Here is a 26211-nt window from a genome sequence, read left to right on the forward strand (position 1 = left end):
GGCTGCTGCCAGGCTGATCACAGGAGCCATCAGCCCATCAAAGGTGCGCACACACACACGAGCACAGAGGCACCAGGGCAGGTGAGGGAACCTCATCAGACCTGTCCCCTCCCAGGGAAGCCTCAGCCCCATGGGCTAAGGGTGACACCCAGCACCATGGGTCAACTGGAGAGCACCTTACAGACTGGGGAGGGTATCACTGCCTATAGGGCTGGGACGCATTGTGGGATGCAGGGAAGGAGCATCTTAGCATTGTAACAAGACTTATGAGATTCTCAGGGAAGGAACCAAAGGTGTGGAAAAAGGAGGGATAAAGGTGGTTTGGAGAGGAAGAATCATGGGAAAACGGAGGGGTAAGGAGATCAAAGGGCCTGTCACACATAAACAAGGCTGGTCAGTGCACTTCCCTGTCTGTGCCCTGCACTTGCTGAGCATCATCTGTCATGTCTTCTATTAAACTCCATTTCTACCTATTTTCTTGGGTGAAGGGTGCTCTGTTCACTCTGTGTGTGTGTATTTGTGTGTGCGTGGACCTGTTGGTGTGTGCAAAGGGGTCTGTACCAGCAGCTGGAGACGGGTTGCAGCCTCAAGGGCTTGCACACCCAGGTGCCAGCATCTGGGACAGCAAGGATCTGGGGCCAGCTCTACTGAGTTGACCAAGTATCTAAATCCAGCTACTGGCAGTTTTCATACTGTATATATACATACTAACAGGGGAGAGGGACACAATGAGGCGATTGGTGGTGCTTTTGTTCGTGTGAGTGCTGATTGCATCTATGTTGTTCTGTTCAGCCATGTGTATACAGGTATACGTGTCCTGTTCATGTATGTGCTTACTGTGAATACAGGCTCAGCCTTGCTACTGGTTGGACATTGCAGCATGTTGCAGTGAGTTGCAGCAGCCTCGCCTCTACCAAACTTAGCAACCCTCTAACACCTTGTAATAATTCAGGCACGTGTACTGCAAATATAGTATTTTTTGCTACCACAGACTACAACACAATGCAAGACTAAACTGAGAAAAAAATTGTTTAACTTTGCAGGCTCATGTTCATTGCTACATACCTCCTATTTTCATCAAAGTAGAAAGATTAAAAATGTGACAGGGAAAGCTATTCTCATAATCTTTTTGAGTCATTCTTCACTAAGAATTGGCAAGGAAAGAACAATGGCTAGAAATAGACCTGGAAATAAGAAACTGCTCTCAAAGTGTATAGGATGGCAAACTATATACCATGTTAAAGCTTTAACTTTAGTAAAGCAGAGGGATGCCTACAAAATGTAAATTAACTAGGTTTTAGGTACAGCCAAAAATCAAAAAGATGTGGAATTCAAGAATTGGGTAGAAAGTCAAGTATCATTTATTTTCCTCCCATAGGTCTGCATATAGAGATAAGGTTCATTGAGATATGTAATTGAAACAGGGGTACCCAGTCCTGACTAAAGACCAACCTGTCTTATTGATGAGATCAATCTCCTTAAGTCATGAGAATGGCTTCTGGAGATTAGTCCCTGTTTTGAAAGAAAGATGGACATCTCTCAACAATGGCAAGATATATGAAAAAATGTTCTATAAACTACAATATATTTGTGTCCTTCTACATGAAAATCAAATGCCTGGAGAACGAGAGAGGAACACTTCTCTGACCTATTTTACAAACAAACTTCAAAGTAATACACAATGCCTCTAAAAAGAAATGAAACAGTATTGAAAGCAGCAGCTTCAAATTATGTTTGTCCTCCTCTGGGGGAATAACAAGAGGTCACATGGACAGTTGGAGACTTTTACAATCTATAGAGTAAGAAAGAGCACTGTTAATATAACAGCAATCTGCTTCTACTAAAGAGAAAGATGATGGTGAAATCAGAGTGATTAATGAACCTTGTACGCTGCACATTACTTGAAAAACTATTATAGCTCAATAGTTTCAAGATAAACCCAGTGGGCCATGCTCACCTTTTCATCACCTTTCCAAAGTTTAAGTCCTGAATTTGGATATTATACAGGATTAATTTTGTTATGACCACACTACTGCCCAATTAAGCTGTTTAAAGAATGAAACAATCACACTTGCCAAAATCCACTAAAGTGAAGTTTTCTGCCTAGCTAACATAAACCATCACATATTCAGCACAAATAATTTATGGCTAAAAAGAATCCAAAGTTTTTAAACTATTGCCATCTTTATGCAGAACAATTTACAGGCACAAATTACCCGAGAGCTGATTGAATATGTTAATGCAAGATACAAAAATAAAGCACTTCAGTTGTAATTTCTTTTTATTATTAATCTCCACAAAGTGGAAATTTATCTCATGTAGGCATCTTTACTTTCTATTAGCCTCAAACTAAGTCAATCTTCTATAGAAAATTATGAGAGCTGGGATTTTTAAGATCAGGAAAACAGATATATGTGGCATATTTGGGTTTGCTACTATATGCAGAAAGCTAGGTCATCTAAACACTGATTAAAAATATAATTTACCATTGAGGCTAATTCGCCAGATCACTGCATTAATAGTAGCAAGGGTTTTTATTATGCAAAATGTGGATTAGAAATGGGTCACATTCCAAAACAGTCAACACTCACAACTTGCAACAGTAGGGACTTAGCTTCAGAACATTTCCTGAAACTGTGGTGAAGGTGTGTTAGTTTTACAGCATGGATCAGCTAATCCCTGGCTAACAATGGGGGGAAATGAGAGGGAATTAAAATGGTTAATTTTGCCTTTTTATTAAAGCAAAATGGTGTTTATGCAGATTTATTTATATTGCTATAGGAAAAGAGTAAATCCACACTGAAGCTATTCTAAAATGTTTAAAAAGTTAACACAAATAATGTGAAAAACCCTCCTATAGAAACTGCAGTGGGTAATATTAAGAGCAACCCATAAAAGATTATAAGGGAAGGAAATCTTTTCTGTCCAATGTTATTACTAATGTTGCATTAAGTACTGCCAGGATAACAACAAACTTGCCTTGGCTGAACTTTTAAGAGGTAGTTTGCAAAGCAAAACACCAATCAATTCTAGACATGAAAAATAAATATCTTTAAAATTACAAAGAAGGGTTCTGGTAAAATAAATTTCAGATATATCTCATTTTAAAGGACTGAAGCTTCATAGAAATTAAGCCCTTCCATCTCCAGTAAGACATGAAACCAGTATTTTTGTTTTCCACTTTTCATCAAAACTAGTTTTCTCCTCAGTACAGAGCAGTTGCTTTCTCTTTCCTTCTTAGGTTATCCAGGGTCAAAGGAGTATGTCTATCTCTGACAACAGCACTCTAAATTTTGCCTAACTGATGTCTGAAGTCCTCCAAAATGAAGTCTTATGGAACAGGAAAGATCTTTCTTCTTTTTGTATAATTAAAACTATTAAGATAATATCTGTGCTCTCTTCTTTCGCTTTTGAAAGCAGCTTTCAGTTAAGTTCTACATCCTTCTAATACAGTGAAATCTACCTACAAGCGCCATTGTCTCGAATAAAAAAGAAATGAAATCTATAGATATGTAATTATTCACTTGCACTCTTTCTGTTTCCCAATTCAGTTCAGAACTGTGGCTTCATGACAAAGTAATTCAGAATAAAGCTATTGTGCAAAAATAGTCTTGTGTACTTGAAGAGCTTTATCAACTTCTTAAATATATATCCCAATTAAGCCTTTTATGCAAAAGAATAAAACCTAAAATGAACAGAAACATTTATGCAAGACAATGGGTTTGATGGCTGAAGACCTTCAATTGCACTGTAAAAGCATATTTTCAAGAGGTTATGTTAACCACTGGATCCTTGCAAACCCACAGACCCTACTGATTTTAGCTTACTGCTACAAAATCCAGTAATGTTATACTGTGGGTCTGTAGTGTAATATATCAAAAATGACACAAAAGCAAAAGCTAATTCAAGGCCAGGGAGAGCAAGACAAAAACAAATTCAAACTACATTTAATTCAGGTTAGTTCCGGCCATGCAATTCTAGGCTGACTCAAATCTCCAAGTGCTTCAAACAACTCTGACAGACATACTCTGTATTCTGCAGCGCAAACCAATCTCATGGACTTTAGCTTGGATGAATTAAAAAAGAACTATAGCTGGGCGTAAGGGAGGGGTATGTACACACCCCCCACCCACCCATGAGAGTATATATGATTTTTCTGAGAGTGATAAAAATTACTGATAGAGCAGTGCCTTGCTGGCTTCCCCACAGTAGCGGCTACAAGGATTTGAAGAGCGGCCCAACAGGAACAGAGTTTGCAAAAGCAAAACATGGTACCTCTTTCAGGGGGTTTATTTCAGTGTCACCCAAAGGACTGACTGCCTGATAGTGGGTAGAGGGTATCCAGAAGCCTGTTGTGGAGTTTAGTTTTTTGTCAGAAAGTCTGCTTCATAAGCTCCAGTGTGTGAACTAAAGACTGGTAAATGTATGGAATTTGCTTCTCAAGCATACCCATGATCTGGACTAAAATGCTAAAATACATGCACTCTAAGTAGTCCAAATCCAAGAAGTATGAGGCATTACGCATTTTTTATGCCATGTCCACCTGAAGCAGAGGGGAACAGACAAGTATATGATGTGCTCTCTTTACAGTTCAATAAGCTCCTCTCTCCCAGTCTGCTAATGGCAATGTTTCAGTCAAACGTCTATAGAAAGAACTTCTTGATTGAATCTAAAGGCCAGGGTTATTCACAGGCAATTGAAAATGGAAAGCATTATAATTTTGCAGAATAGAAGTGTGAAAGAGTAATTAGATACGTGACCAAGGGATGCTTTTACTTGCTGGATTGACAGGATGTTGATATTTCTATCTGCATCCAGACACAATGAAGGGTTTTTTCTGATTTTTTTATGTAATATGATACATAGCATTCAAATACACAAAGTAGTGCTCATTCCTGAGGAAAATAAAAGAAATCCCCCCAAATCTTGAAGTTATTTTACTTTAAAGAGTTGGGTTTTCCCCTAATTATGTCTTTGATAAGGCTTAAATATTCAAAATTTCATCCAGAATTTAAAAGAGAAATCCAGTAAAAACAATTACTTTTTAACTTCAAAATCACTTGGCCCCTTTTGTAAACACGTTTCTTTCTAAGATAGTATATTTTAAAAGAAAAGGTTTGAAATATGTTGATTTTCAGGTAGAAAAAAAAAGATACGAAATAGAGGCAAAATAAATCAGATTCATAAGATCCATTCTGTACTTTTGCTTTGGGTTTTGGACAGCAACAACATATTTTTCTGCCATCTATTATACTAAAATCCATGGAAGTCATCAGATGGCAGGATGAAGACTTTTCTATTTTCTATTTTTGCATATTTAAGGGGAGTTGGTTTATGTTAGTTCATTAGTCTTGTGTTATGTAACACCTTTTTCACTAATGATCTCAAAATATTTTATAAACACAATTTAAATCAATTTTGTCAATATGCTATTATAAAAGAAAAATCTCTTATCTCACTGCAGAAACGATGACATGGAGAACACAGCAGGGATTGACAGCGCAAACAATTGCTGTGATACAATTCAAGGGCCAAAACAGAGAAGCCAAGCCAATGCAGCTTTTAAAAACTATCACAGAGCTCTACCAGATTTAGCCTTCCATTGTAATCCACATTAACTGACAGACTGAAAGATGAGTATAAACAACAAACAAACAAAACTGGTGTTTAACAATCTGGAAAACATAAGAGTCATTTGAGATAATAAGATGTGCAAGCAAACTAATTAAGAAAGAAGCAACAAATTTATTCTGAAGAGAAGTCAGTGGGAAAATAGATATATATACTTATATGTCTATATCTTTATATATTTTAATACACTCATTAATTAAAAAATCCCAACATCAAGAGCTCCCTACTTCTGTGAAAATTCAGATCTTACCCTTTTAGACAAGAATTTCTTTTTACTCCTCTACTACCACTTTCTTCCTCCATTACCACTGTCTTCAAAAATTTGCTCAAGTCACAGTTATATATGACATTTAATATTCATTATGTAATGCCACATGACTTATGCTTTATTGTAGAAATATATAAGGCCACCTCCCTCCTCCAATTTACTTATTTAGGTCTAGGCTGTGCATACATTCATATTATCCAACAAAAACATTTAGAGTACTGACTGTCTTTCAGAAATTTGCAAATTTTACCCAGTCTTTTTACTGCCAGAATAGGAAGATTTTTCTTTGCAGCCTTTGTTTAAGCCTTTATGTACTTCCTTCTAATGTGCTAAAGCCAGGTGCACTGGCTGACTGGGATGATGGAAGACAAAGCGGAAAATTTTCCTAACCTCCCCATTTTGGAACCATCATGGCCAAAATGGTGCCACACTTGCCTGCACAGGACCCGTCACAGAGCAATGACCATGCTCCAGAAAGGGTCTGAGCTCCCAGTATCCCTAAGCAGGGATGCACCAAAACAGCTGCACAGCCATCTGCATGGCCACGCTCAGGCATGTGTAAAACAATCCAAAGATTTGACTACGGCTCACAAACATATAACCCAGGTAGTTTGAAAATCACTTCTTTAAGAAACAACTTGCGTGTATCTGCACAGAACTCAGCATAGGTGGCACAATTAGCAAAGCAAACCTGTAATAAAATAACAATAACTTGTAATAATAATAGTAACAATAACAACAAAAAAATAATAATAATTTGGAAGAACAATGGGAAACTGAAGAAATACAAGGAATTCATTGGGACCAAAAGGAGAAGAGGGTACATATTCCTTAGAATTTATCACTGTGACAAGGCAGGGGGAGGAAGGGAACAACCATGGTACCTGAGTGAACTTATATTAATGTTTAGTTAAGATGAAAGGAAACTGAATTTCCATCATAAAATTAATAAGAAGGTTCCCATCAATTTCTGAAAGTGACGCAGCAAAGCCAGCCTTACAGCTACTTTTAACTTAACTATACAGCGTTTCGGGAACTAAAAAAGAAATAAATAAGGCTTATTCTGCGCAACAGAGAAACTGAGATGATTCATATGTTATTAAATTAATGCTTCTCATTATACAAAAAGATCTAAAATTTACAGCCAAAGAATAGAGAACAAACAAACACCCACAAATGTTTAATTGTGCTTAAAATGCCACAGAATAATTCGTTTTGTACCATCGAAGCTTCCTATCAAATTTATTCCCATGTCCAAAGCTTGGCAAGCCAAAATTTTCAAGCCACTGAACCTAGAAACAAAGCTAATTAACTGTTTCTTCTGTTATTCACTGCAGTCCCAAATTATAAGGAATAACATGCAGTATAATAGAATAAGGCCTTTTCTTTTATCTCATTTAAGAAAAGCATACTGATGAAAAACAGTCCCTCACAGGATGATTTCTTTTTCTAAACTGTTGAGTTGAAAGATTTGAAGAATGTCAACAGTACCAAAAGGTTTAATTACATGAATTTAAATCATTAGGATATTAATGAAACAAATCACGCAGTTTACCAGTTGTATACCAACTGTGAAAAGCAAATTTCTCTCTGGTGGACTAGTGGAAACGTTACATTGAAAATGGTAATCACTGCTGTGAGGTCCCCCCTCCCTCTGAAAACACTCAGGAATTTTTGGAGGAAGATGGCAGAGAGGATAAGCAGAGCTGTTCCCAAAATGGAAATGCACTGAAGGTATATTGCTTAAAACAAAACAATGAGACACGTTTCTTGTGCTGCTGAGCCAACAGCTAAACGAAAACATAAGAAGTCTCCATCTGGTATGTAACAACACTAAAAATAGCCTGACCTTATTTAGGGATCTATCAGGCTATCACTTGTGGCTGCTAATGTCAGAGAAAAGTAAGACCATCTTGATTCACCAAAATTTGCAAATCCATGCTTATTCCAGTGATTAAAATTTGAAAATAATTTCTACATGGCATAAAATGGATTACTTAACTTCATTATGGTAAATACAATTAAAATTACAGTTATTTAAGAAAAATAGATTTTAATAAAAGAAAAAATATATATTGTTTTATTTTTTTAAAGCAGCTTTTTTTTTTGCAAAAACATGAGTGGACAGCATTAACCAGGTGCCATGAAAAGCATCTTAAAAAAACCCAGCAGTCGGAAATCAAAACCTAATAGGTAAAAAATTTTTGTGAGATGCATCACTTGCATATATATCCACTTGCCTTTTAACTTTATTTAACAAGTTAATTTAGAAATGGCACTCAGCTTTGTGGAATGCACATTCAAATGAAAGAATTAAAGGACAAGCATCTAAGACTAGAGAAAAACAGGATATGAGAAAAAGAATGTAATCATAGGAAACCTGGTCCAATCGGGAAGATGTAAAAATTTCTGCCTGTTCCTCCCATAGGAGTCTTCCTGGACTCCAAGTGTGCTCTGAGGCTTGACAACAGGAGCGGAATAGCAGGGATCTAAGGTGACTTTAGCCCTGAAGATCAGCACTACTGGGTGTTTTAGGCATGCTACAGTTATGAGAGAGGATTGGCTACTCTGTGCCCACCTGCATCATGACTGCTTTTAGCTTTGGACAGAAAATATCATAATTTAACTTGGATTCTCTGATCCACAAAATAGTTTGTCCCTATAGTGTTAGATGTTTTTTTTGTGGTAACTAAAAAAGAACAATACATTTCAGAAGCTTTAATAACTAGCTAGCTAAATCTAAGGATACTTAAACATTCACCAGAGATATTCCTAGGCATTTACAGTCTTCCTCCAGGCATGTCTGGAAGTCCTGACAGTGCTGAAAAGGCAGATGCCTGACTCATGTTCAAGTTTCAAAATAATAATTAAATCTATCTTTCTATTATGTCTCTGAACTGACCTGTCCGGAAAAATATTTTAGGTCATACCTGCTAAATTATATTTCCTGTAAAATAAATGATATGACGACGGCTGCATTATCATACACTTAGCTCATCCAGTTTGGGAAGACTTTCCTCTGCCCTTCCAAATATTTAAGAGAGAGGCAAAGCCCCACTAACACCCCAGTGTTATAGGCTGTGTTGTAGGCCCCACACAGTGTTATTATAGGCTGTGCTAGGTCTGGCTGGGGTGGAGTTAATTTTCTTCATAGTAGCCCACATGACTCAGCGGTTCGATTTGTGGCTGAAACAATGTTGGTAATGCACCAACGTTTTAGCTATTGCTGAACAGAGCTTGCACATCATCAAAGCTTTCTCCCTTTCCCATTTTGCCCTTCCTCCCCCAACAGCGAGTTGGCTGGGGGTGGGTAAAGGGTTGGGAGGAGATCCAGCCAGGACAGCTAACCCCAACTGACCAAAGAGATATTCCATACCACATGAAATCCTGCTCAGTAATAAAAGCTCAGGGAAAGGAGGAAGGGGAGACATTCATGGTTATGGCATTTGTCTTTCCCAAGTAACTGTTAACATGTGACGAAGCCTTGCTTTCTAGGAAATGGCTAAACATCTGCCTGCTGATGGGAAGTAGTAAATGAACTCTGTATTTTGCTTTGCCTGCACGTGCAGCTTTTGTTTTACCTATTTAACTGTCATTATCTCAATATACAACACTTCTTGCCTTCCTTCTATTTTCTGCCTGATGCACAGGAGAGGGGAGTGAGAAGAGCGTTTGGCTATTGGTCAGAGTCAACCCACCACATGCTGTCTGTAAACCTCTTTTTGAAAGGTTCTTTGGGCCAGGAGGGGATGCACACACCAGCAAACATGTATCCGGCCCAGTGACTACAGCACCTTCCTAGCAGAAGAAATACCATAAAACGAAACAAACCCAGACTAATCTGAACTAGTCCTGGGAGCAAGAAGGAAAACACAGGTCTCCCATCCCACTCTCCCAATTATTAGGTTGGAGGAAGAAGTCATTTATCCATGTTTGTCTGTCTGTCTCATTTTGGAGAATGTTCAAGCATATAAATCCTGATCAGAAAGAAATGTCTATTTGTAAAGCAAAGACCCCATGTCTTGTGGGACACTATGGTGGCCTGGGGTCAGCAAATATGCTTCACCTTCACATTTTTTATTGGTTAGTCTAAATAAGTCCCTCTTTTGTAGCACTGCTGTGTCCCATATCTAAGGGACATAACTCTTCCCAAGCACTGGGTAAGAGCAAGGTGACTAATTCAGAATTGTCTATTTTTACAACAAGCACCTTCTGTTTATTGATCTACTTCACATCATGTGTTGGAGACTGAAACAGCCCACAAGCACTTTTCAGTCTACTGTCCATATTTCTCTTGAATGTGTTTGGTCATTTGTCCTTTTTTTTTTTAAGAGAAAGGAACACTAGTGTAAGAGTGGTATAAAAGTGTCTAAGTATTGATAGACTGTGTTATGGGAATAAATCATATTGATTGAACATCTTGTCACTAGTGTAATTGCATCTGTATTTATGATAACACTGTATCTGCAGAGTATCCTGGGCACAGATCTAGTTCTGGAAATGAGAACTGGGGCTCACAATGTCCCTCTTGGTAGATCTAGAGAACATAAGTGTAAAATGTCTTGTTAAAACAGAAGAAAAGCCAGACCTACTGAAAGTGAGACCATAGCAGATTGTTCTGATGTTAGAAAGGAAAACCGAGACTTAGAAATGATAGGAAGCCTTTTAAGAAAGATGAATGCAAATTCATGAACAGAGGAATTTTATTTAACTTTTCCACCCTTCCCAATGGTTGAAATTCCCAATAAGGAATTTAATTCTTTTCTGCTTTACAGCAGTGTCATTCTAAATTGCTCTTGGCTGTGATCTTTATGTGTGTTCTGCACAATAATTTCTAACTGTTACAAATTGTCAGAAACAAACAAGCTGGCCAGGACAACCCCTATAAAATTTCCTCATCAATAGCCTTCTAAAAGACAGAACCCAGCAATATGATTGGTGTAGGTGGATAAATAATTGGGCTTATGCATTGGTTTAATAAGAAACAGATGTGGACAAAACACGACAGATGAGAGACATTAATTAGGAGCTTTAAAAAAGATAACTAAGAGGACGCAAGGAGAAAGATTAGATACTGGCTAGTTAGCTTTGTACTACTTGCTTTTCTTGCCTCCAAACATTTAAGCCTGTTACTCTATTACATATTCACTTTGTCTTTCTCTGTGTCCTTTATCTTCAACTATAGTTGCTTTTACAGTCTAAAATGACAATGATATCAAATGCTTGTAGAAAAGCAGATTTTTGTTTTAAACTCTAATAAAAACATGCATTTATTTTAGGGTAAAACTTTTTTTTCTAGAAGTCATAAAAATTAAAAGACATTAATTAGAAAACATGAAGTCATCTAGTTTGTGCTGTTATTTATCACGAACAGCTTTCATCTACAACAGGAATGTAGACAGACAAATAAAGAGCTGCTTGCACCATTTTCATATTACAGTGTGCATCTGGGTATCTTCTTAATAACCTAGGAGGGTGCATGCTGCTCTAAAAGGAAATATTCATATTTTATGCTACTGGTAAGGAGGAAAGACTTAATGAAATCACGTTTTTTTTTTCAAAGAAAGGCTAGTTTTTGTAAGTTACAGTTTATGTGTTAGTCTAAACTACAAATTATGTGTATATAATATGCTGTTAATTCACCTAACTGCAATTATCATTCCCGATTTCTTCTTCTAGAAAAGAATTAACTGTGTAACTGTAAAAGACATGATCAATTGTAAGATTTGTTTATAACTTCTATGCAATATTGAATAGAATTTCTGTAGGAAAATAGACAAATTCTATATTATAACAAAAAAATTAATACTTACATAAGGAATAGTGTCCAAGGTGTCTGTGTTGACAATTATAGGGGCAGGGCTTGCCTGAAAGGGGGAAAAAAAAAAAAAAGAGAAAAGAAATTTAAAAATCTGAAATTCATTAATATTGAAATGTCCATAATGATACATTAAATTAAAAGTCTAAAAGCCTGTCTTCCCATTGAATTCACAATGTATAGCAGTACATAACTTTGGGTACTGTTCAATCAATTAAGGATGAAAGAAATAGATTCTCAGCCTCCAAACCACAGCTCACTGCTGTCTGTCTTTTCAATTTCGTTAGGCTTTGGATCACATCCTGAATATATGTCCTGGTTTCAGCTGGGATAGAATTAACTGTCTTCCTAGTAGCTGGTGCAGTGCTATGTTTTGAGTTCAGTATGTGAAGAATGCTGATAACACTGATGTTTTCAGTTGTTGCTCAGTAGTGTTTAGACTATAGTCAAGGATTTTTCAGCTTCTCATACCCAGCCAGGCCACCTGACCCAAACTGGCCAACGGTGTATTCCATACCATGTGATGTCCCATCTAGTTTAGGAACTGGGAAGGGGGAGGCAGGGATTTCGCCGCTCGGGGACTGGCTGGGTGTTGGTCGGCGGGTGGTGAGCAATTGCCCTGCGCATCATTTGTACATTTCAATCCTTTTATTACTACTGCTGTCATTTTATTAGTGTTATCATTATCATTATCAGTTTCTTCTTTTCTGTTCTATTAAACCGTTCTTATCTCAACCCAGGAGTTTTACTTCTTTTCCTGATTTTCTCCCCCATCCCACTGGGTGGGGGGGGAGTGAGTAAGCGGCTGCGTGGTGCTTAGTTGCTGGCTGGGGTTAAACCACGACAATATATAATAACTAGTAATTCATTTTTGGTTAGAACTATAAGAAACATGATGTATTCAACTTACAATTAGGGGACCTTGGGGGTGAGGGTTTCAGCCTCCCTTATCTTACAAGTCGGCTTTTTGTTTTTGAGCAAAACCAAGATGATCAACTGATCTTTACAGAGGATAAACCTCACCATTTCATGTTTACACTACTTATCATTATTATGTAGGTATGTAGTACATGTATATGCATGTATACTGTGATATTTATGTCAAAGCTATATATTGTGCGTGGTTCATATGCACTCAGCTGATGTTCAGTTTGAAATATCGACCCAGTTTAAAAAGATTTGTGAATCTGAAAGCTGCCCAACCTGATCTTTAACTTATTGATGAAACCCATCTCCAGACTAGTTTCCAGCCACCTGTAATGCCCTAACCTTCTCCTCTTCCCACGCTGGGATTCAGCAGCAGTGACCCAAGGCTGAGCTCCGATTTGACCCAGCTGCATAATCTTGGCTCAGAGTCTGGAGAAAACAGAGCTGTGAGAAAGTGTAGAGTAGAGCCATGCACCATAACTAAAATTTCAGACAGAGGCAGGACTGCTGAGATGGGATTGTTATAATAGCTCAAGGACTCAGGATGAGAACGATCAATGTACAGTCAGTGTAGTACAAAAAGTGATGGAAGGCACCCGTTCTCTGCCTGCCTAATGCCTGCTTGGTCAGCAAAGACTCTTCAGGCATTGTATCAGGCTGATGAACATACCAATGCTTAGCATAGTAGCTCATTAGTTCTCTTTATCTATATTGTATATTAGCAAATGAATGACTGTACTTTAAACTTGTGTAGACTGCATGCAGGGTCTCTTTGCGCATGGTAGGCATGATTACAGCACTAGTGAAAACATTGATCATATTTCTATTGTCAAATATTCACTGCAGGATTTCAAAACATAAGTAACATATCCCAAATTAAGAATATAACATTAGTGCATCAATTCAAATATTTTGAGAATGTCACAGTTTCTTTCCAGTTTTGGTGCAGTTATTGAAAGATAATTCTGTGTTCAAAGAACTACTACTACTGCACAACAGCTACTGATGATTAATGCCATTATTTCTGTATAACTGTGTAATCTGTGAATAAAAACTAAAAATGAAATGCATACAATTTGGTGTGTACACATTTCATGGCATGTATCAGTTACCATAGTAAGGTATAGTTTAATATTAAAATGCTTAGTATCTGAAAAGATATTATACACCCATACCCATTTATTCCCATTGTGCCCCATAACACTGGACACTTTGGAGTGACAGATAAAAGCTGAAGGCCATATGATTATAGTATTTTTAGCTTTAGGCATATGGAATTATTTATAACTGTATTATCACTGAAGGTTAAACAATGGATTTCCTTTTTAGAATCATAGTTTTTACTTACATGAATATTTAGCCCCATACACTTAAAGACTGCTACCTTTGCTACAGGAAGAAAAAGATTATTTTTTTTACAGTATTGATTTTATCTTCTTTTTATTTTTGTATACTGTGAGAAGGTCTAGTACCAAATACAAACAAAGTTTGCAATCTTCAGAATGAAAGCGTCTTTCCTCTGCTTTAAAAACTAATACCTATTAAAATAACAAATCTCTTTCAGAAGTCATTTTCCAAAGCATTCTCATACTATCACCAACTGCTTCTAACCCGTTGAGGAACAAAGTCTTATATCCGCATCAGATTTTCCTGAAGTAAAGCTAAAGAGAACTCTTGATCAGAAACTAGTAATTGTGGGAACACTATAAAAAATAATATTTAGGGGACTTGGAATTTCTTCTGGAAACTCAGTTATTCCTTTACTTCCTCTTATGAACACAAGCAGAACCTGCACATCCTTCGCACTATCAGTTGCAGTTGCTTTCAGAAGGACTTTCACAGCCTTGCTAAATCCCTGTTTCAGTGCTATGCCACCCTCACTGAGAAAAGTTTTCTCTTATATCTAGTCAGAATTTCCCTTAAAGCAACTTGTGTCTGTTGCCTCATACTACTGTGCATCTCCGAGAGGAGTTTGGCTTTGTCTCCTCTCTAACCATCCCTTAGATGGCTGAGGAAATCAATTAGATTCTTCCCACGGCCTCTTCTTCTCCAAGCTGAACAAACTGAGCTCTCTCTTTTCTTAAATGTTTTGTGCACCAGACCCAGCCACTGTTGTGTGTGCCACCATCTTGGTTATCCTCCACCCAACACACTTTGGCATACTGGGGGACCTAGAACTGGACACAGTACTCCCGGTGAAGTCTCACAGGTGATGAGTAGAAGTCCCTCGAACCACTGCCTAGGCTGTTAGTAGTGCAGCCCAGTTTGCTGTGAGCCTTCACCACTGCAAGGGCACATGGCTGACTCATCTGCAACTTGTTCTCCACTCTGTAAAGCTGCTGCCTAGCTGGACTGTGCCTGGCTGGGCCTGCTGCATTTTTTTTTCTGTCCAGATGCAGGAACTCCTGCCTGTTGTCGTTGAAGTTGGTGAGGTTCCCTTCAGCCCATTTCTCCTGCCTGATGAGATCCCTCTGAACGGCAACTGTCCAATGTATCATCTGCTCTGCCCAGTCTGGTGTTATTAAAACCTTGCTGACAGTGCACTCTATCTAATCATTCTGGTTATTAATGAAGATGTTAAACAGCATTAGCACCAGTATCAACTCTGTAGAACACCACAAGTAACTTGCCATCAGTTACTGGAGTTTGAATTGCTGACCACTACCCTTTGGGTCTGGTGGTCTGGCCGGTGTCCCACTCATCTTCTAGTACATCCATCCATCCACTCTCTCTCTCATTTGGCTACAAGACTGAGAATTTGTGCTGAAAACCTTGCTAAAATCAAGGTAAATAACACTTACTGATTTCCCCTCATCCGCAGAGCTAGTCATCTCATCACAGAAAGCTGTCAGGTTGGCAAGGCACAATTTACCCTTCGTAAATTGATCTGCCTCTTTATAATCACCTCCTTCTGTCCTTCATGAGCCTTGACAAGGCATCCCGAAGGCACCCACCAGGATGTTTCCATTTGTTAGCTTCCTACCTAATCCTGACCCCCAGGTTCTCACTTGGCCCATCATCCCTTCCACAGCAGAAGTCTGAACATTTAAGCTGCTCCTTTGAATAGTGTGATCCTTCCCCATCTAGCCTTTCTACAGAGCCTGTACAGAATTGGCTTTCAAGCAAGAATATCTTTCCAGGTTCATTTTAACACAGTGCTTACAGTATTCTTTACTAATTGGAAGAGTTGAACTTCAACTATCAAACTGATGATTTTCTGCTATTGAGGTATTCATCCTGATCTGACAGATGGGCATGAGAAAATTCACAGAGCAATAGTTTCAGATGGATACAGTGACTATAACCATTCAGTCACAACTAATATCATCAGTGCATTTTCCTTTTCTGTTCCTCCTGTTCCTATCTGTGCATGTGTATGTGTGCATGCATGTCTGCGACAGTGCGACAGTGAGTTTGTGTGGTGATTTGGGGTTTTCTTTTTATTTTCTTTTATTTTTCTTTTTTTTTTGACTGGGAAAACTAATTTAATACAAACATTTTGCTTTGGTCTCTCTAACATATGGTAATTTGAAGAACACTGACTTCTTGAGCTACAACATTGCTTTTAAGTGCAGGAAATGGAGATGATTTTATTACTTGTGTCCTGTTTGTAGCTCATGCTTTAAAGAAAAGTAGGAGGCTCTAATCATGCAGAGTTGAGAAGACAGTTTGCAACCACTGGAGAGCCCTAAATATAGTGCTTGCCATGGAGTACACAATAGCATCAAAATAGTCCTGTAATCACAGTGAGGTTACTCAAGGGATAGGTCAAGAGAAGATTAGTAGCAACAGGGAGTCAGAAGGATTTTACCTTCCAGGATGTGTCTATGTCTATTCTGAGTTAAAAACACATCACATGCACTGATTCCCCAAATTCTCAAAAAAGATACCCAGATATCCGCGCACTTCTTATAGAGAACACTGACAAATCTATCATAGTTCATCAGCTCATCAAGAATACTTCCAATTGTGCATGAATTAACAAATGCATGCAAAAAAAAATTTCAAGATTCTCTCGAGAATCTCTGCCTACTGTGTCTTTGAGACAGCACTGCCTCTTATGTGTCACAATCTATATACCCACACATATATAAACTATCTAAGTTTGAGACTGGATGAGAAGAAGAAATGGGTTTCTGGAAGACAAAGATAATGACTTTATTACTAGCTCTGCCCTTTGACCTGCTCCGCAGTCTTAAACAAGACTTTTAATTACTCTTTACCTAGCTTTTTCCAGCTATAAAACAAATCTAGCAAAACTGGCTTAATTTGGTCAAAGTTTCAAGAGAGGTGATGGTTGGCAAATAATTATCTATATAGAGTTTTAAAATTTTACATGTCTAATTGCCTAACTCGCAGGATGAATTCAAATCAGTAGCAATTAGTTCATGAAAGAGACAGTCCTCTTTTAAGTCAGGTAGCATACAGAGGGCTCCCAGACTTTGAAATCAGATTTTAAAGATGGAAAGAGGCCTTCATGAACATATTCACAATTCTGCAGCTGCAAAATAAATCCAAACCAATCGCAAAAAGAGGGGATTTTACTGAGTGTAGTGAATTGAATGATCCTGTTTTCCCCATTCCTCATGCACTTTCCTTTCTGCCTTAATCCCTACCTATACGTTAAGTATTATATTATGCTGACAATGTACCATGTGGGCTGTCAGCCTTATAACTACTGCTCCCTGCACGGACCTTTTTCCTGCCCTTGACTAGAAGCAGTGCTTTCAGCTGAGCCATCTCTGTGCTTTGAAGAAAAGGCATCACACTGACAGCTGCAGTGACAGATTGGCATAGCTGGGACAAAACTTGAATAGCTTTGGGGAAAAAAAATAGAAGGAAGATTTTTTTTTTTTTCCTTCTTCTTCTTCTTAAAGGACTTGAGCACAACAGACTGCTTCCACAAATTTATATGAGATTGTTCTACTTGCAGCGAGTCAGACAGTCTACTTGCTTTTCCACCAAAAGCACAACTTAATAGCAAGATACAGTGAAAGCACTTGAAGCCAGTAGAAAGAGAACAAAAAGGCACACGGTCTAGTTCATGAACATTTACTCTGCTACCAAATTCTCTACAAGTGTATGACATGACTCGTACCTCTTAGATGAGATGAACTTTCCCTCTACCACGAGTGCTAGCATTATCTAAAACCAGGTTGACTGGTTTTACTTACAGCATTCACAGTTTTATAGAATATCCATATTATATTGAATTTAATTCTTTTTAAAGCATTCATAACTCCTTGTTTTAGCTGTTACTACTATATGGTGCTGTATTCAACACCAGACCATGGAACTACTTGCATAGGTATATGGTAACTATTTTATAAATAATGAGCACAGCACATTACTTCTTAACCAGAAAACACTGGAACAAGTATGTGATCATTTTGAAACTATCCACCTACACTTATTCCTAGCTGTGATTTTAATTTGACTCTGAACTCTCAATTGCTTTTTTTCCTGTTAAGGAATCACCATCATTATCTACATTGTTAGATTTAAGTAAACTCAAAATGAAGAGGTGGTGAAATTTAGAGTAATACAACAGTGTACGTATCACCATTTAAAAAGTAAGTTGAGTTGTCAGTGGCTTATTACCATCTTTTGCAGACACCTGACGCTGTGGACTGTATGTCAGAGTCAAGGGCTCATCTTTCCAGGTAGCCAGCCTTAAATTCTAAAACACTCTCTGGAATATTCAGTTGCAGTTTCATTTTACTTCAAAATGTTAGCATTTTGTGTCTTAATATGAAGTGGAGCAGCCCCTATTTTTGTACGTGAATAGGGCATGCTGCATCTCTCAGAACTTGTCAGACTGTTTGAGGCCTTAAGAAGGTAACGCTGAATTAGTTTAAATTAATTTCATACTTTCAAAAGTTTCCTTTCACAACTGCAAGAAAGAGATTTACATTGATGCACAATGGCAGGAAAGATTAAATGATAATTTAGATGTCAAAACAGTAATTCTCTGGCATGCTATGAGGCCTCAAGATCACAGAACACACAGAACCTTTTGTCGTATTTACCAGTGAATTACAAACTGTAAGACTAAGAAGGAGAAAAAGTCATTTGCTCATTATTAAACAGAAAATTTAAAAGATAGGGAACCTCTTTGAACATCTAAAGAATGACTTTTCAGCAAACAATCCTACCTCTACTTAGAGACATAAAACAGAAGTCAAAAGCAGCTTTGCTTGCAGGCTGCAGCTGTCAAGAATAGAAGAAAAACGCCTCAAGAAATCCTTGAGACCTTTCCCTACATATATAATGCAACCTCATATAAAGCCATTTAATTTAAAGGCACATAGTGCCTTTTGAAGAAGATGGACTTATTTTTGGGCTTGGGGTTTTGCGTTGGTTTTTACTTAACCTGTAGGAATAATTTCATGTTTTAAAATTGTATTAGCTGTGGCATTATTTAAACAAAAAATAATTTAGACCTAAGGAAACCCTAACATTTCTGTGTGGATCCACAGGCTGCCAGAGGGAATGGCAAGAAAGCATCTACTTTACAGTTGTTGAAGTTTCACCTGTACTGATACTGCCTGTTAGCAGTTTGAATTAGCAATGATTAACATAATGGGAACTTTTTGCCCAATATCAGATCCAGTGAAGGACACAGAAATGTCAATGGGAAAAGCTCTATAGAGAATGAGGGATAATTATGGTATATCTGAATTTCCAGTGAAGATATTATTCAACTGAATGTTATTACCCCTTAAATTTTGAGGTGATAACCTTCCTATCACTAGGCAGGGTGGATCCATCTGTCTCATTCTAGGATGCCAAATGCCATGCTAAGACTCACACGGAGGTCCCATTAGCACATCTCTACTGACTCACAAAAGAAATTGATGCAAAGTGTCTTACACCAGTGCTTTAGCTTCAAACAGACATCTAGACCTAAACCCTGTTTTCAGATGTACCGCTTCAGCACGTGTTCATAGCCTTTTGAAAGTGAATGGGCCATAACATTCATTTATTACATAGATCTCTGCTCTGATCTCCACTGTGCTTCAGAACTTTCCCCAAAGTCTGTGTCAAAGCACATCTCTTAAGAAAACAACAGCTTTAACCAATCCAGGCAATGCCAGTTTCTGCTATGTTCTTAAGTCTGGGTATGGAAACTTTAGAATCAAGAATAAAAATAGAAATACATTCCATATGGTCTTCTTATAAGTTCTACTTATAAGTATTATCTTCAAAACTCTGACATCTGATAAGTATGCATTTTTTTCAGATTTTATGTAATTTATAACAATTTTATAAAAAGATGAAATATTTGAGAACTCTTGCCACTGCAATCAATAATAGCGGAAATATACACTGCAAAAAGAAAGTGTTATAGAGTGATGCTACTGAAAACCTAAGAGCTAAGCTAATTTATTTTATATTATGAAATCACCAAAACAGGTTACATCTTCCATTTTAAACATTTTAATGACATTCTGCTACCTCTATCAGAACTAAAAATTTCTGGGTTAAAGTCCCTGCATAACTGAAGTTCATGGTAAAACATTGATCTGCTTCAATAGAGTCAAAATTTAAGCAAATATATTTCTACTCAATAATAGGGTTTTTTTTTTCTCCTCGTGGGATTTATAGAGCATGCATGCACTTAGCCAGCAGGTTCATGAAAGCAATTTAGAACCAATTAAACAAATTAATATTCTGCTTTCAGATTGTTTTGTATCTTATTTTTAAAGCATATTAACTTAATATCCAGAAATTAAAATTAAGGAAAATAAAAAAGTAGTAACGCAAAATGCTTATGTTATTCACAGACTTGTTAACAATGGCAAACAGTCTCATTGACTTGAGCGTTCCCATTTTTTCTTAAACGTTAAGTACTTTTCTACAGTTTGCCTAAGCATTAGCTTTATTAACCATGGATTGGTGTACATTTTTTTTAAAACAGTGTAAAGCTCAAGATGCGCTGCACAACGAAAAGAACAGGAAGGTAATCTCAAATACCTGTCAAGTTCTTTTAACTTGAAAATATATTAATTTATTGCATTACTTAGGAGTGTGGACTACTTCATTCATTTACATAAAAATATTTTTTCTCTCCAGCTGGATTTTAAACTTCTACAGAAACTATCAAGACTAAGTGGCAAGTGTCTGTGTGTGCCTATGTATATATAAACAGACACCTGTATGGATACAAACATGCACACACACATAGACTCAAACATAGACTAGGAGAAAAGCATGCACCCAGTTTTTAGGCATCCCATCTGACCCAGATGCATCCTACAGCACATGATTCAGCCTTGATGTGCACAAAGATAAAACTCCTTCCAGAGAGAGGAAAACAAAACCAAAGCATAAATCATTGCCATTCTTTCCTTCCTTTCTCTTCAAAAGTGAAGGCTGCATCACTCATGGCATGACTTTTTACTTTTAAAATCATGGTACACCAAGCTCACAAAGCAGTTAGCCAGTATCTTATTCTGTTACCTTTATACAGCCTGAAGTACCTGCAGGTTAAGTGTAACATTTATTCCTGCGTGGAGACTTTTATAACCAGTCTCAAACCCACAGAAATGAATGGACTAAAAGTTACAATGCAGATGAAGGCAAAAAAAAAAAAAAAGTGAATGTAAAGCTAAACGTGAAATAGGGAAATTACTTTAACAGAATTCAGTATCTAGTCAAGATGTTTATCAGAACATAAATTCCAAAGAATGAAACACCTGCTTTCAGGAACTAATCAATTACATCAAGCACTGTATACAACAGCCCAGAAATAATGGAATCAGTGCCAAAGAGCATCCACCTCTGCTTGGCAAGAGCAGAAGAGACCAAGACTTACTGGTGCTACAGCTAAAACTCTTCACAGAGAGGAAAGAATAAGAAATACAGAAGAAAACGTCTTTAGAGTTTTAGAAAGGTTCTCACGTATAACAGAAGTAGCAAAATCACCATTGATCCTGTTTCAGCACTGAAGTCGCCAGGAGAAGAGCTGGAGGTTACTGTGGTCCATAGAATGCATCAACTTAACTCACTGATTCTGGCTAAGTATATATAGGAGCAAAGCTATTTTGCCAAATGCTTTCAATTAATGAATGCATATTTAACTATTTAGGAGGAACTTAAAGAATTAGACTTGATTTTGCATATCTGCAATAAACTCAAAGTCAAGTTGTGCTGTGCTGGAGCAAAGGGGGGTTTGATTTTTATGTCAGTAGAAGTAAACTTCTAACTTAATGTCCTATGTCTCTGAGTGTCCCTGCATGTCCCAGAATCACTATGTGATGAAGAAAATTAACAAAATAATTCCAAATATATCGCTTGCTGACAGCTTGTTTCAAACCCTAAATCACTGCAGGACCACTGCATTCACAGCATGTTATTTCAAAGATAAGGAACATCAGTGTGTAAAGTGAAGCTATCCAGGGTTCAGGGCTTGTCAGGCATTTTACAAGGTTTTGCCTCATGTGGCATAAAATGCATTTCTCAACGGAGATGCATTGTTACATAAATTACAACAATTTGGTATTTTATTATAGGGCTTGCCAACCATTTTTCATCTCAGTTTTCTCACTGATGTCCTTCTGCCTGAGAGACTGGATGCTCCATGGGTGACTTGCAGGACAGTACATGCCAGAACTGTCACTTTTTTCCATAATTTTACAGATTGTAGCACCCAGCGGGAATGTCACAGGCTGCCGAGCTTAGCGAGGACTTCCCTTGTGAATCTGTGTAATACCACCAGGTTGTTACTGAAAAAAAAAGAGAATGCTGCCTTTAGGATGACGCAATCTTGTTTTAGGTTAGATGGTGGAAATACACACATGCTATTTCCTTTTTATTTTTAGGACTGATTTCCCTCCCAGTGTAAGAATTTGCACAGAGGAAAAAACAGTCCTATTTCTAGACTTTGTACCTTGTTATTCCTTAATCTGCTACATCCAAGTGCCTCTTTTAAGGAATACACCCTACTGAAACATGAAGCTCGTATTATACCTGCCTTCCTTCCACCTTGTAGGGGGTACAAACAGCAGGGTTTGGGCGGCCGGGGGGGGGCTGCAGGGGCAGCCTCTGTGAGGAGAAGTCGAGGCTGCCCCATGGCGGGGACAGCCGGTTCCAGCCGGTTCCAGGCCTGCACCACACCAGACCCGCCGCAGGGCACGGCTCAGCCAATCAGCAAAGCTGGTGGTGCCTCTGAGCCAATCAGAAGAAGTTTGTGGCGCCTCTGAGCCAATCAGAAGATTGCGGCGCCTCTCTGAAAACAGGCCCTGGCGCTCCGTGGGGGGAGCAGGTAACAGCCTGAGGGACTGCGGCCTATGGAGGGCCCGTGCTGGAGAAGGAGAAACAAGTCATAAAGAAGAAAAAAGTGTGGGAAAAGGAGCAGCAGAGAGAAACCACCATGCCCTGAGCCCGGCCCCAACCCCCTGTGCCACCCTCACCTGGCTGGAGGGACCGAGTGTGACTGCAGTGGGAACTAGGAGGAGGAGAGGTGTCTGGAGTGACGCTGAGGCTGGCAAAGAGGGGTTTTCCCTACGGGTTAGTTTAACTGTTCGTTGTCTTTGTTTCTCAATACCCAACTCAATAATTAAAAGTTTAGGTTAACTGGCAACAAAGCAAAATTCCCTAAGTCAAGTCTGCTTTGTCTGCAATACACCTGTTCTTCTGAAATGTAACTGTAGAACAGATATTTGTTCAGTATCTTTCATTTATTCATCTTATTGTCTGATAAATCCACAAATCATGTACTGGAGGTGAGACTGGAACAGCAGAAGAAAATAAAAGAACAAAATCTTCGGTTATAAAAGAAAGTGTTGACTTGAGTAGCAGAAGCAACAAAGAGAAAGTGGAAGCAGTACTGCAGCCACAAAGAAAGTTAAGTTACTGTGTAAAAATAGAAACACATGAGGTAGCAACTGATTATTGTTCATAGAGGAGCTTTCCACAGAGAAGGAAAGCTACACCTTCTTCTCCTAATATATAGTCTATTAAGAAGCTATTGGTGTCAATCTCTTAATTCTTAGAAATAGCATTTACCAAAAAATTTCAAAAGACAAAATTAACGCAGCATGGCACCACAGGTTTGTAGAATAATGAAACCAGATAAAGGGACTGAACTTGAGATGGGTAGTAACGGTGCCATAAAAGCAGCTCTGCAATACGTCATTGGTTAAGTAAAGAAGGTGCCTGGGGCCATTATAAGCCTGAAAAGCACAAACAACATGACTGGAGGGTACAGCAAGACTGACAGTCCTTCAAAGAACTTTCACAGGACCTTAAAAATACACCTTACTTAAATTAAAATTATAGGCCTGGAAAAAATGAAGGCACTTCCTGTCAAGAAATAATCAAGGGAAGAGCATCCTTGTGAACCTAAAAATAATAAATTAGGGGTACAAATAGGTGTATCAATAATAAAAAGACAGACTTTAGAAGTTGGACTAAAAACAAAAGGAAGAAATGTCAAAAAAAAATAATCTTTGATATTATGAATGATGCTGAGAAACACTTCAAATCAGGAAAATTATACTTGCCTGTTTTTCAACAAATATTTTGCTATTTTTAACATGGGAATATTTTTCAATTTCATGCCAAGGGCAGGCAAGCAGATTTTATACACTGATACAACTGTGTGGCAAATTCAACAAACTATAGTATAATCTCCCTAGAGGAGAGATAGAAGCCTTATTGCCTAAACTCCTTGTACAAACTTAGACTAAGCACTAAAATACATACTGTAGGCAGTACTCACTTTCTGGCAGATGGGCAGTATGACCTATGAGGTCTTTCCCCATCTTTACATTTTAGCATTCTGTCATTTCTAAACAGTGTTGTTTTGGCTAGAATTGAATGCAGAAACAGCGAGTAAAAAAATATTATCTTAAACTGAATTAAAATAGATGGGGGCAATTTTAACAGTGACTTATCTAGCAGCAAGTAACATGGCACTTTTACTGATGAGGCAGTCACAAAAAGTAACACAAGGCACCACTTTGAAATATGATCATTCTTAGATTATAGGATATCTTTTAGTTACTGATTTCAAGACATATATTCTGCTCTGTAAACCACAATAATCTAGGATGCTACTCTTTGTATACATTAATAACAGTGACCTGGACAGGACTAGGAGAGTTCTGCGCTCGTTAGTTTTACTGTGTGAATGTGTATAACTAACAGCCACTTATCCCACAAATGAAACAACCTTCCTTGTACACAGAGACAACATTGACCTGTCACTATATTGAACAATGAATGTAACAATCACAGAGACATAAAACCTAAAAACTGTCAGAACTGATCTACCAAGATTGAGAAAATGGGTTTGTAAATCAATTAGGGGAACTTCAAATGTCACAACAACCTTTCATGCATTTACATGATTGCCCCAAACACTGGAACATTAATTGGTTCATAACATCAAGGCAGCCTCTTCCTATAGTAGTAGTAATAATAACAACAACAACAACAATAATAACAAGCAGCTCCTGGATGTCTGTCTCTGATATGATGGTGTTTTATTTCTGTTTTTATCGAAAAAGCTCCAGGAGAGGACTTTCAGAAATAAGCTTTCATTACTGTTAGGAAGGAAAAAGAAAACATTTCCTGACAAAGCAAGCAGTGGAAGTTATGCACTATACATCAGGTGCTAGGAGAGAACACCTGGAAAAGGACTAAGCATAGCATTTAGTAACACAAATGGAGCTGGCTGCTCAAGGCAAGATGCAGGTAAAATACAGGCATCGGAATCAAAGAGTGCAGTCCTGAAAACATTCAGCTTTAGGAACTCAGATTTCCCTTGTGACTGTACAACAGTACTTCAACCTCAGAAAACAACTCAACATCTATCTCATGCAATTGACATTCAGACACGAGGCAGCCTTTACCAAAGAACCCTTTGGACAGATCCAAGTCTCCTCCTACCCTGTCTTTTTAGGCACCAATTCCACCCTCCAAATGAAACAGAACATTTTCAACGTAATCCCCTCATCTAGTAAATCATGATGCCTGGCAGAAAGATCACCTTTACCATTCTCAGCCTGTTGTAAATCCTGACTTTCGCCATAGGACGCCTGGGGAAAATTAACACTTAATCTGGTGGTCCTTTCCAAAAGCTAACCAACTTCACAGGCAGGTGCACCAATTCTGAGCACTAACATATAAAAATCCCCACTGCAGACCTGACCCTGATACTAAATAAATGTTTGGTTGGGAGGACAAGAAATGGGAACATCGTGTGCTTCAGAGGACCGGGAGAAAAATGACATAGAAAATATTACAGCAAGAAGAACACAGAATCTGCGGGAGGCACCAGGTTTTTTTAGGGCAGCTGTAACAAGGAGAAATCAAGAGACTCTAAAGTTAAAGTCAGCCCATCCTTCACATGCTACTATATGCTTTGTGACACAATTTGAAATGTCTTCTTCAATTATAGTATAAGCTTCCTACTTATACATAAAGAGGGGTCCAATCATCTTTTGCTATCAGCCCATCTGGTATTGAAGGCACTTAATTTTGCTCACTTAATAGCTCAATACTGAGTTGATATAGTTAGTGCCTAAATAATTCTTCAGATGGTTGATAATATACTTAA

At 38.0% G+C, this 26211-nt stretch overlaps 1 protein-coding gene across 2 annotated transcripts in view; it reads right to left on the reverse strand.

Moving 5' to 3' along the window:
• The window catches only part of DLG2 (discs large MAGUK scaffold protein 2), a 1017318-nt gene that overhangs the window by 405422 nt on the left and 585685 nt on the right, over nt 1-26211 (reverse strand). For both annotated transcript variants that reach the window (XM_075050147.1, XM_075050146.1), the window contains one exon: nt 11713-11766. In XM_075050147.1, coding sequence (XP_074906248.1) covers nt 11713-11766 — 54 coding nt within the window. The remainder of the gene's footprint in view (nt 1-11712; nt 11767-26211) is intronic.

Source organism: Buteo buteo, chromosome 18 (genome assembly GCF_964188355.1).
Source record: "Buteo buteo chromosome 18, bButBut1.hap1.1, whole genome shotgun sequence".
In the NCBI taxonomy this organism is placed as follows: domain Eukaryota; kingdom Metazoa; phylum Chordata; class Aves; order Accipitriformes; family Accipitridae; genus Buteo; species Buteo buteo.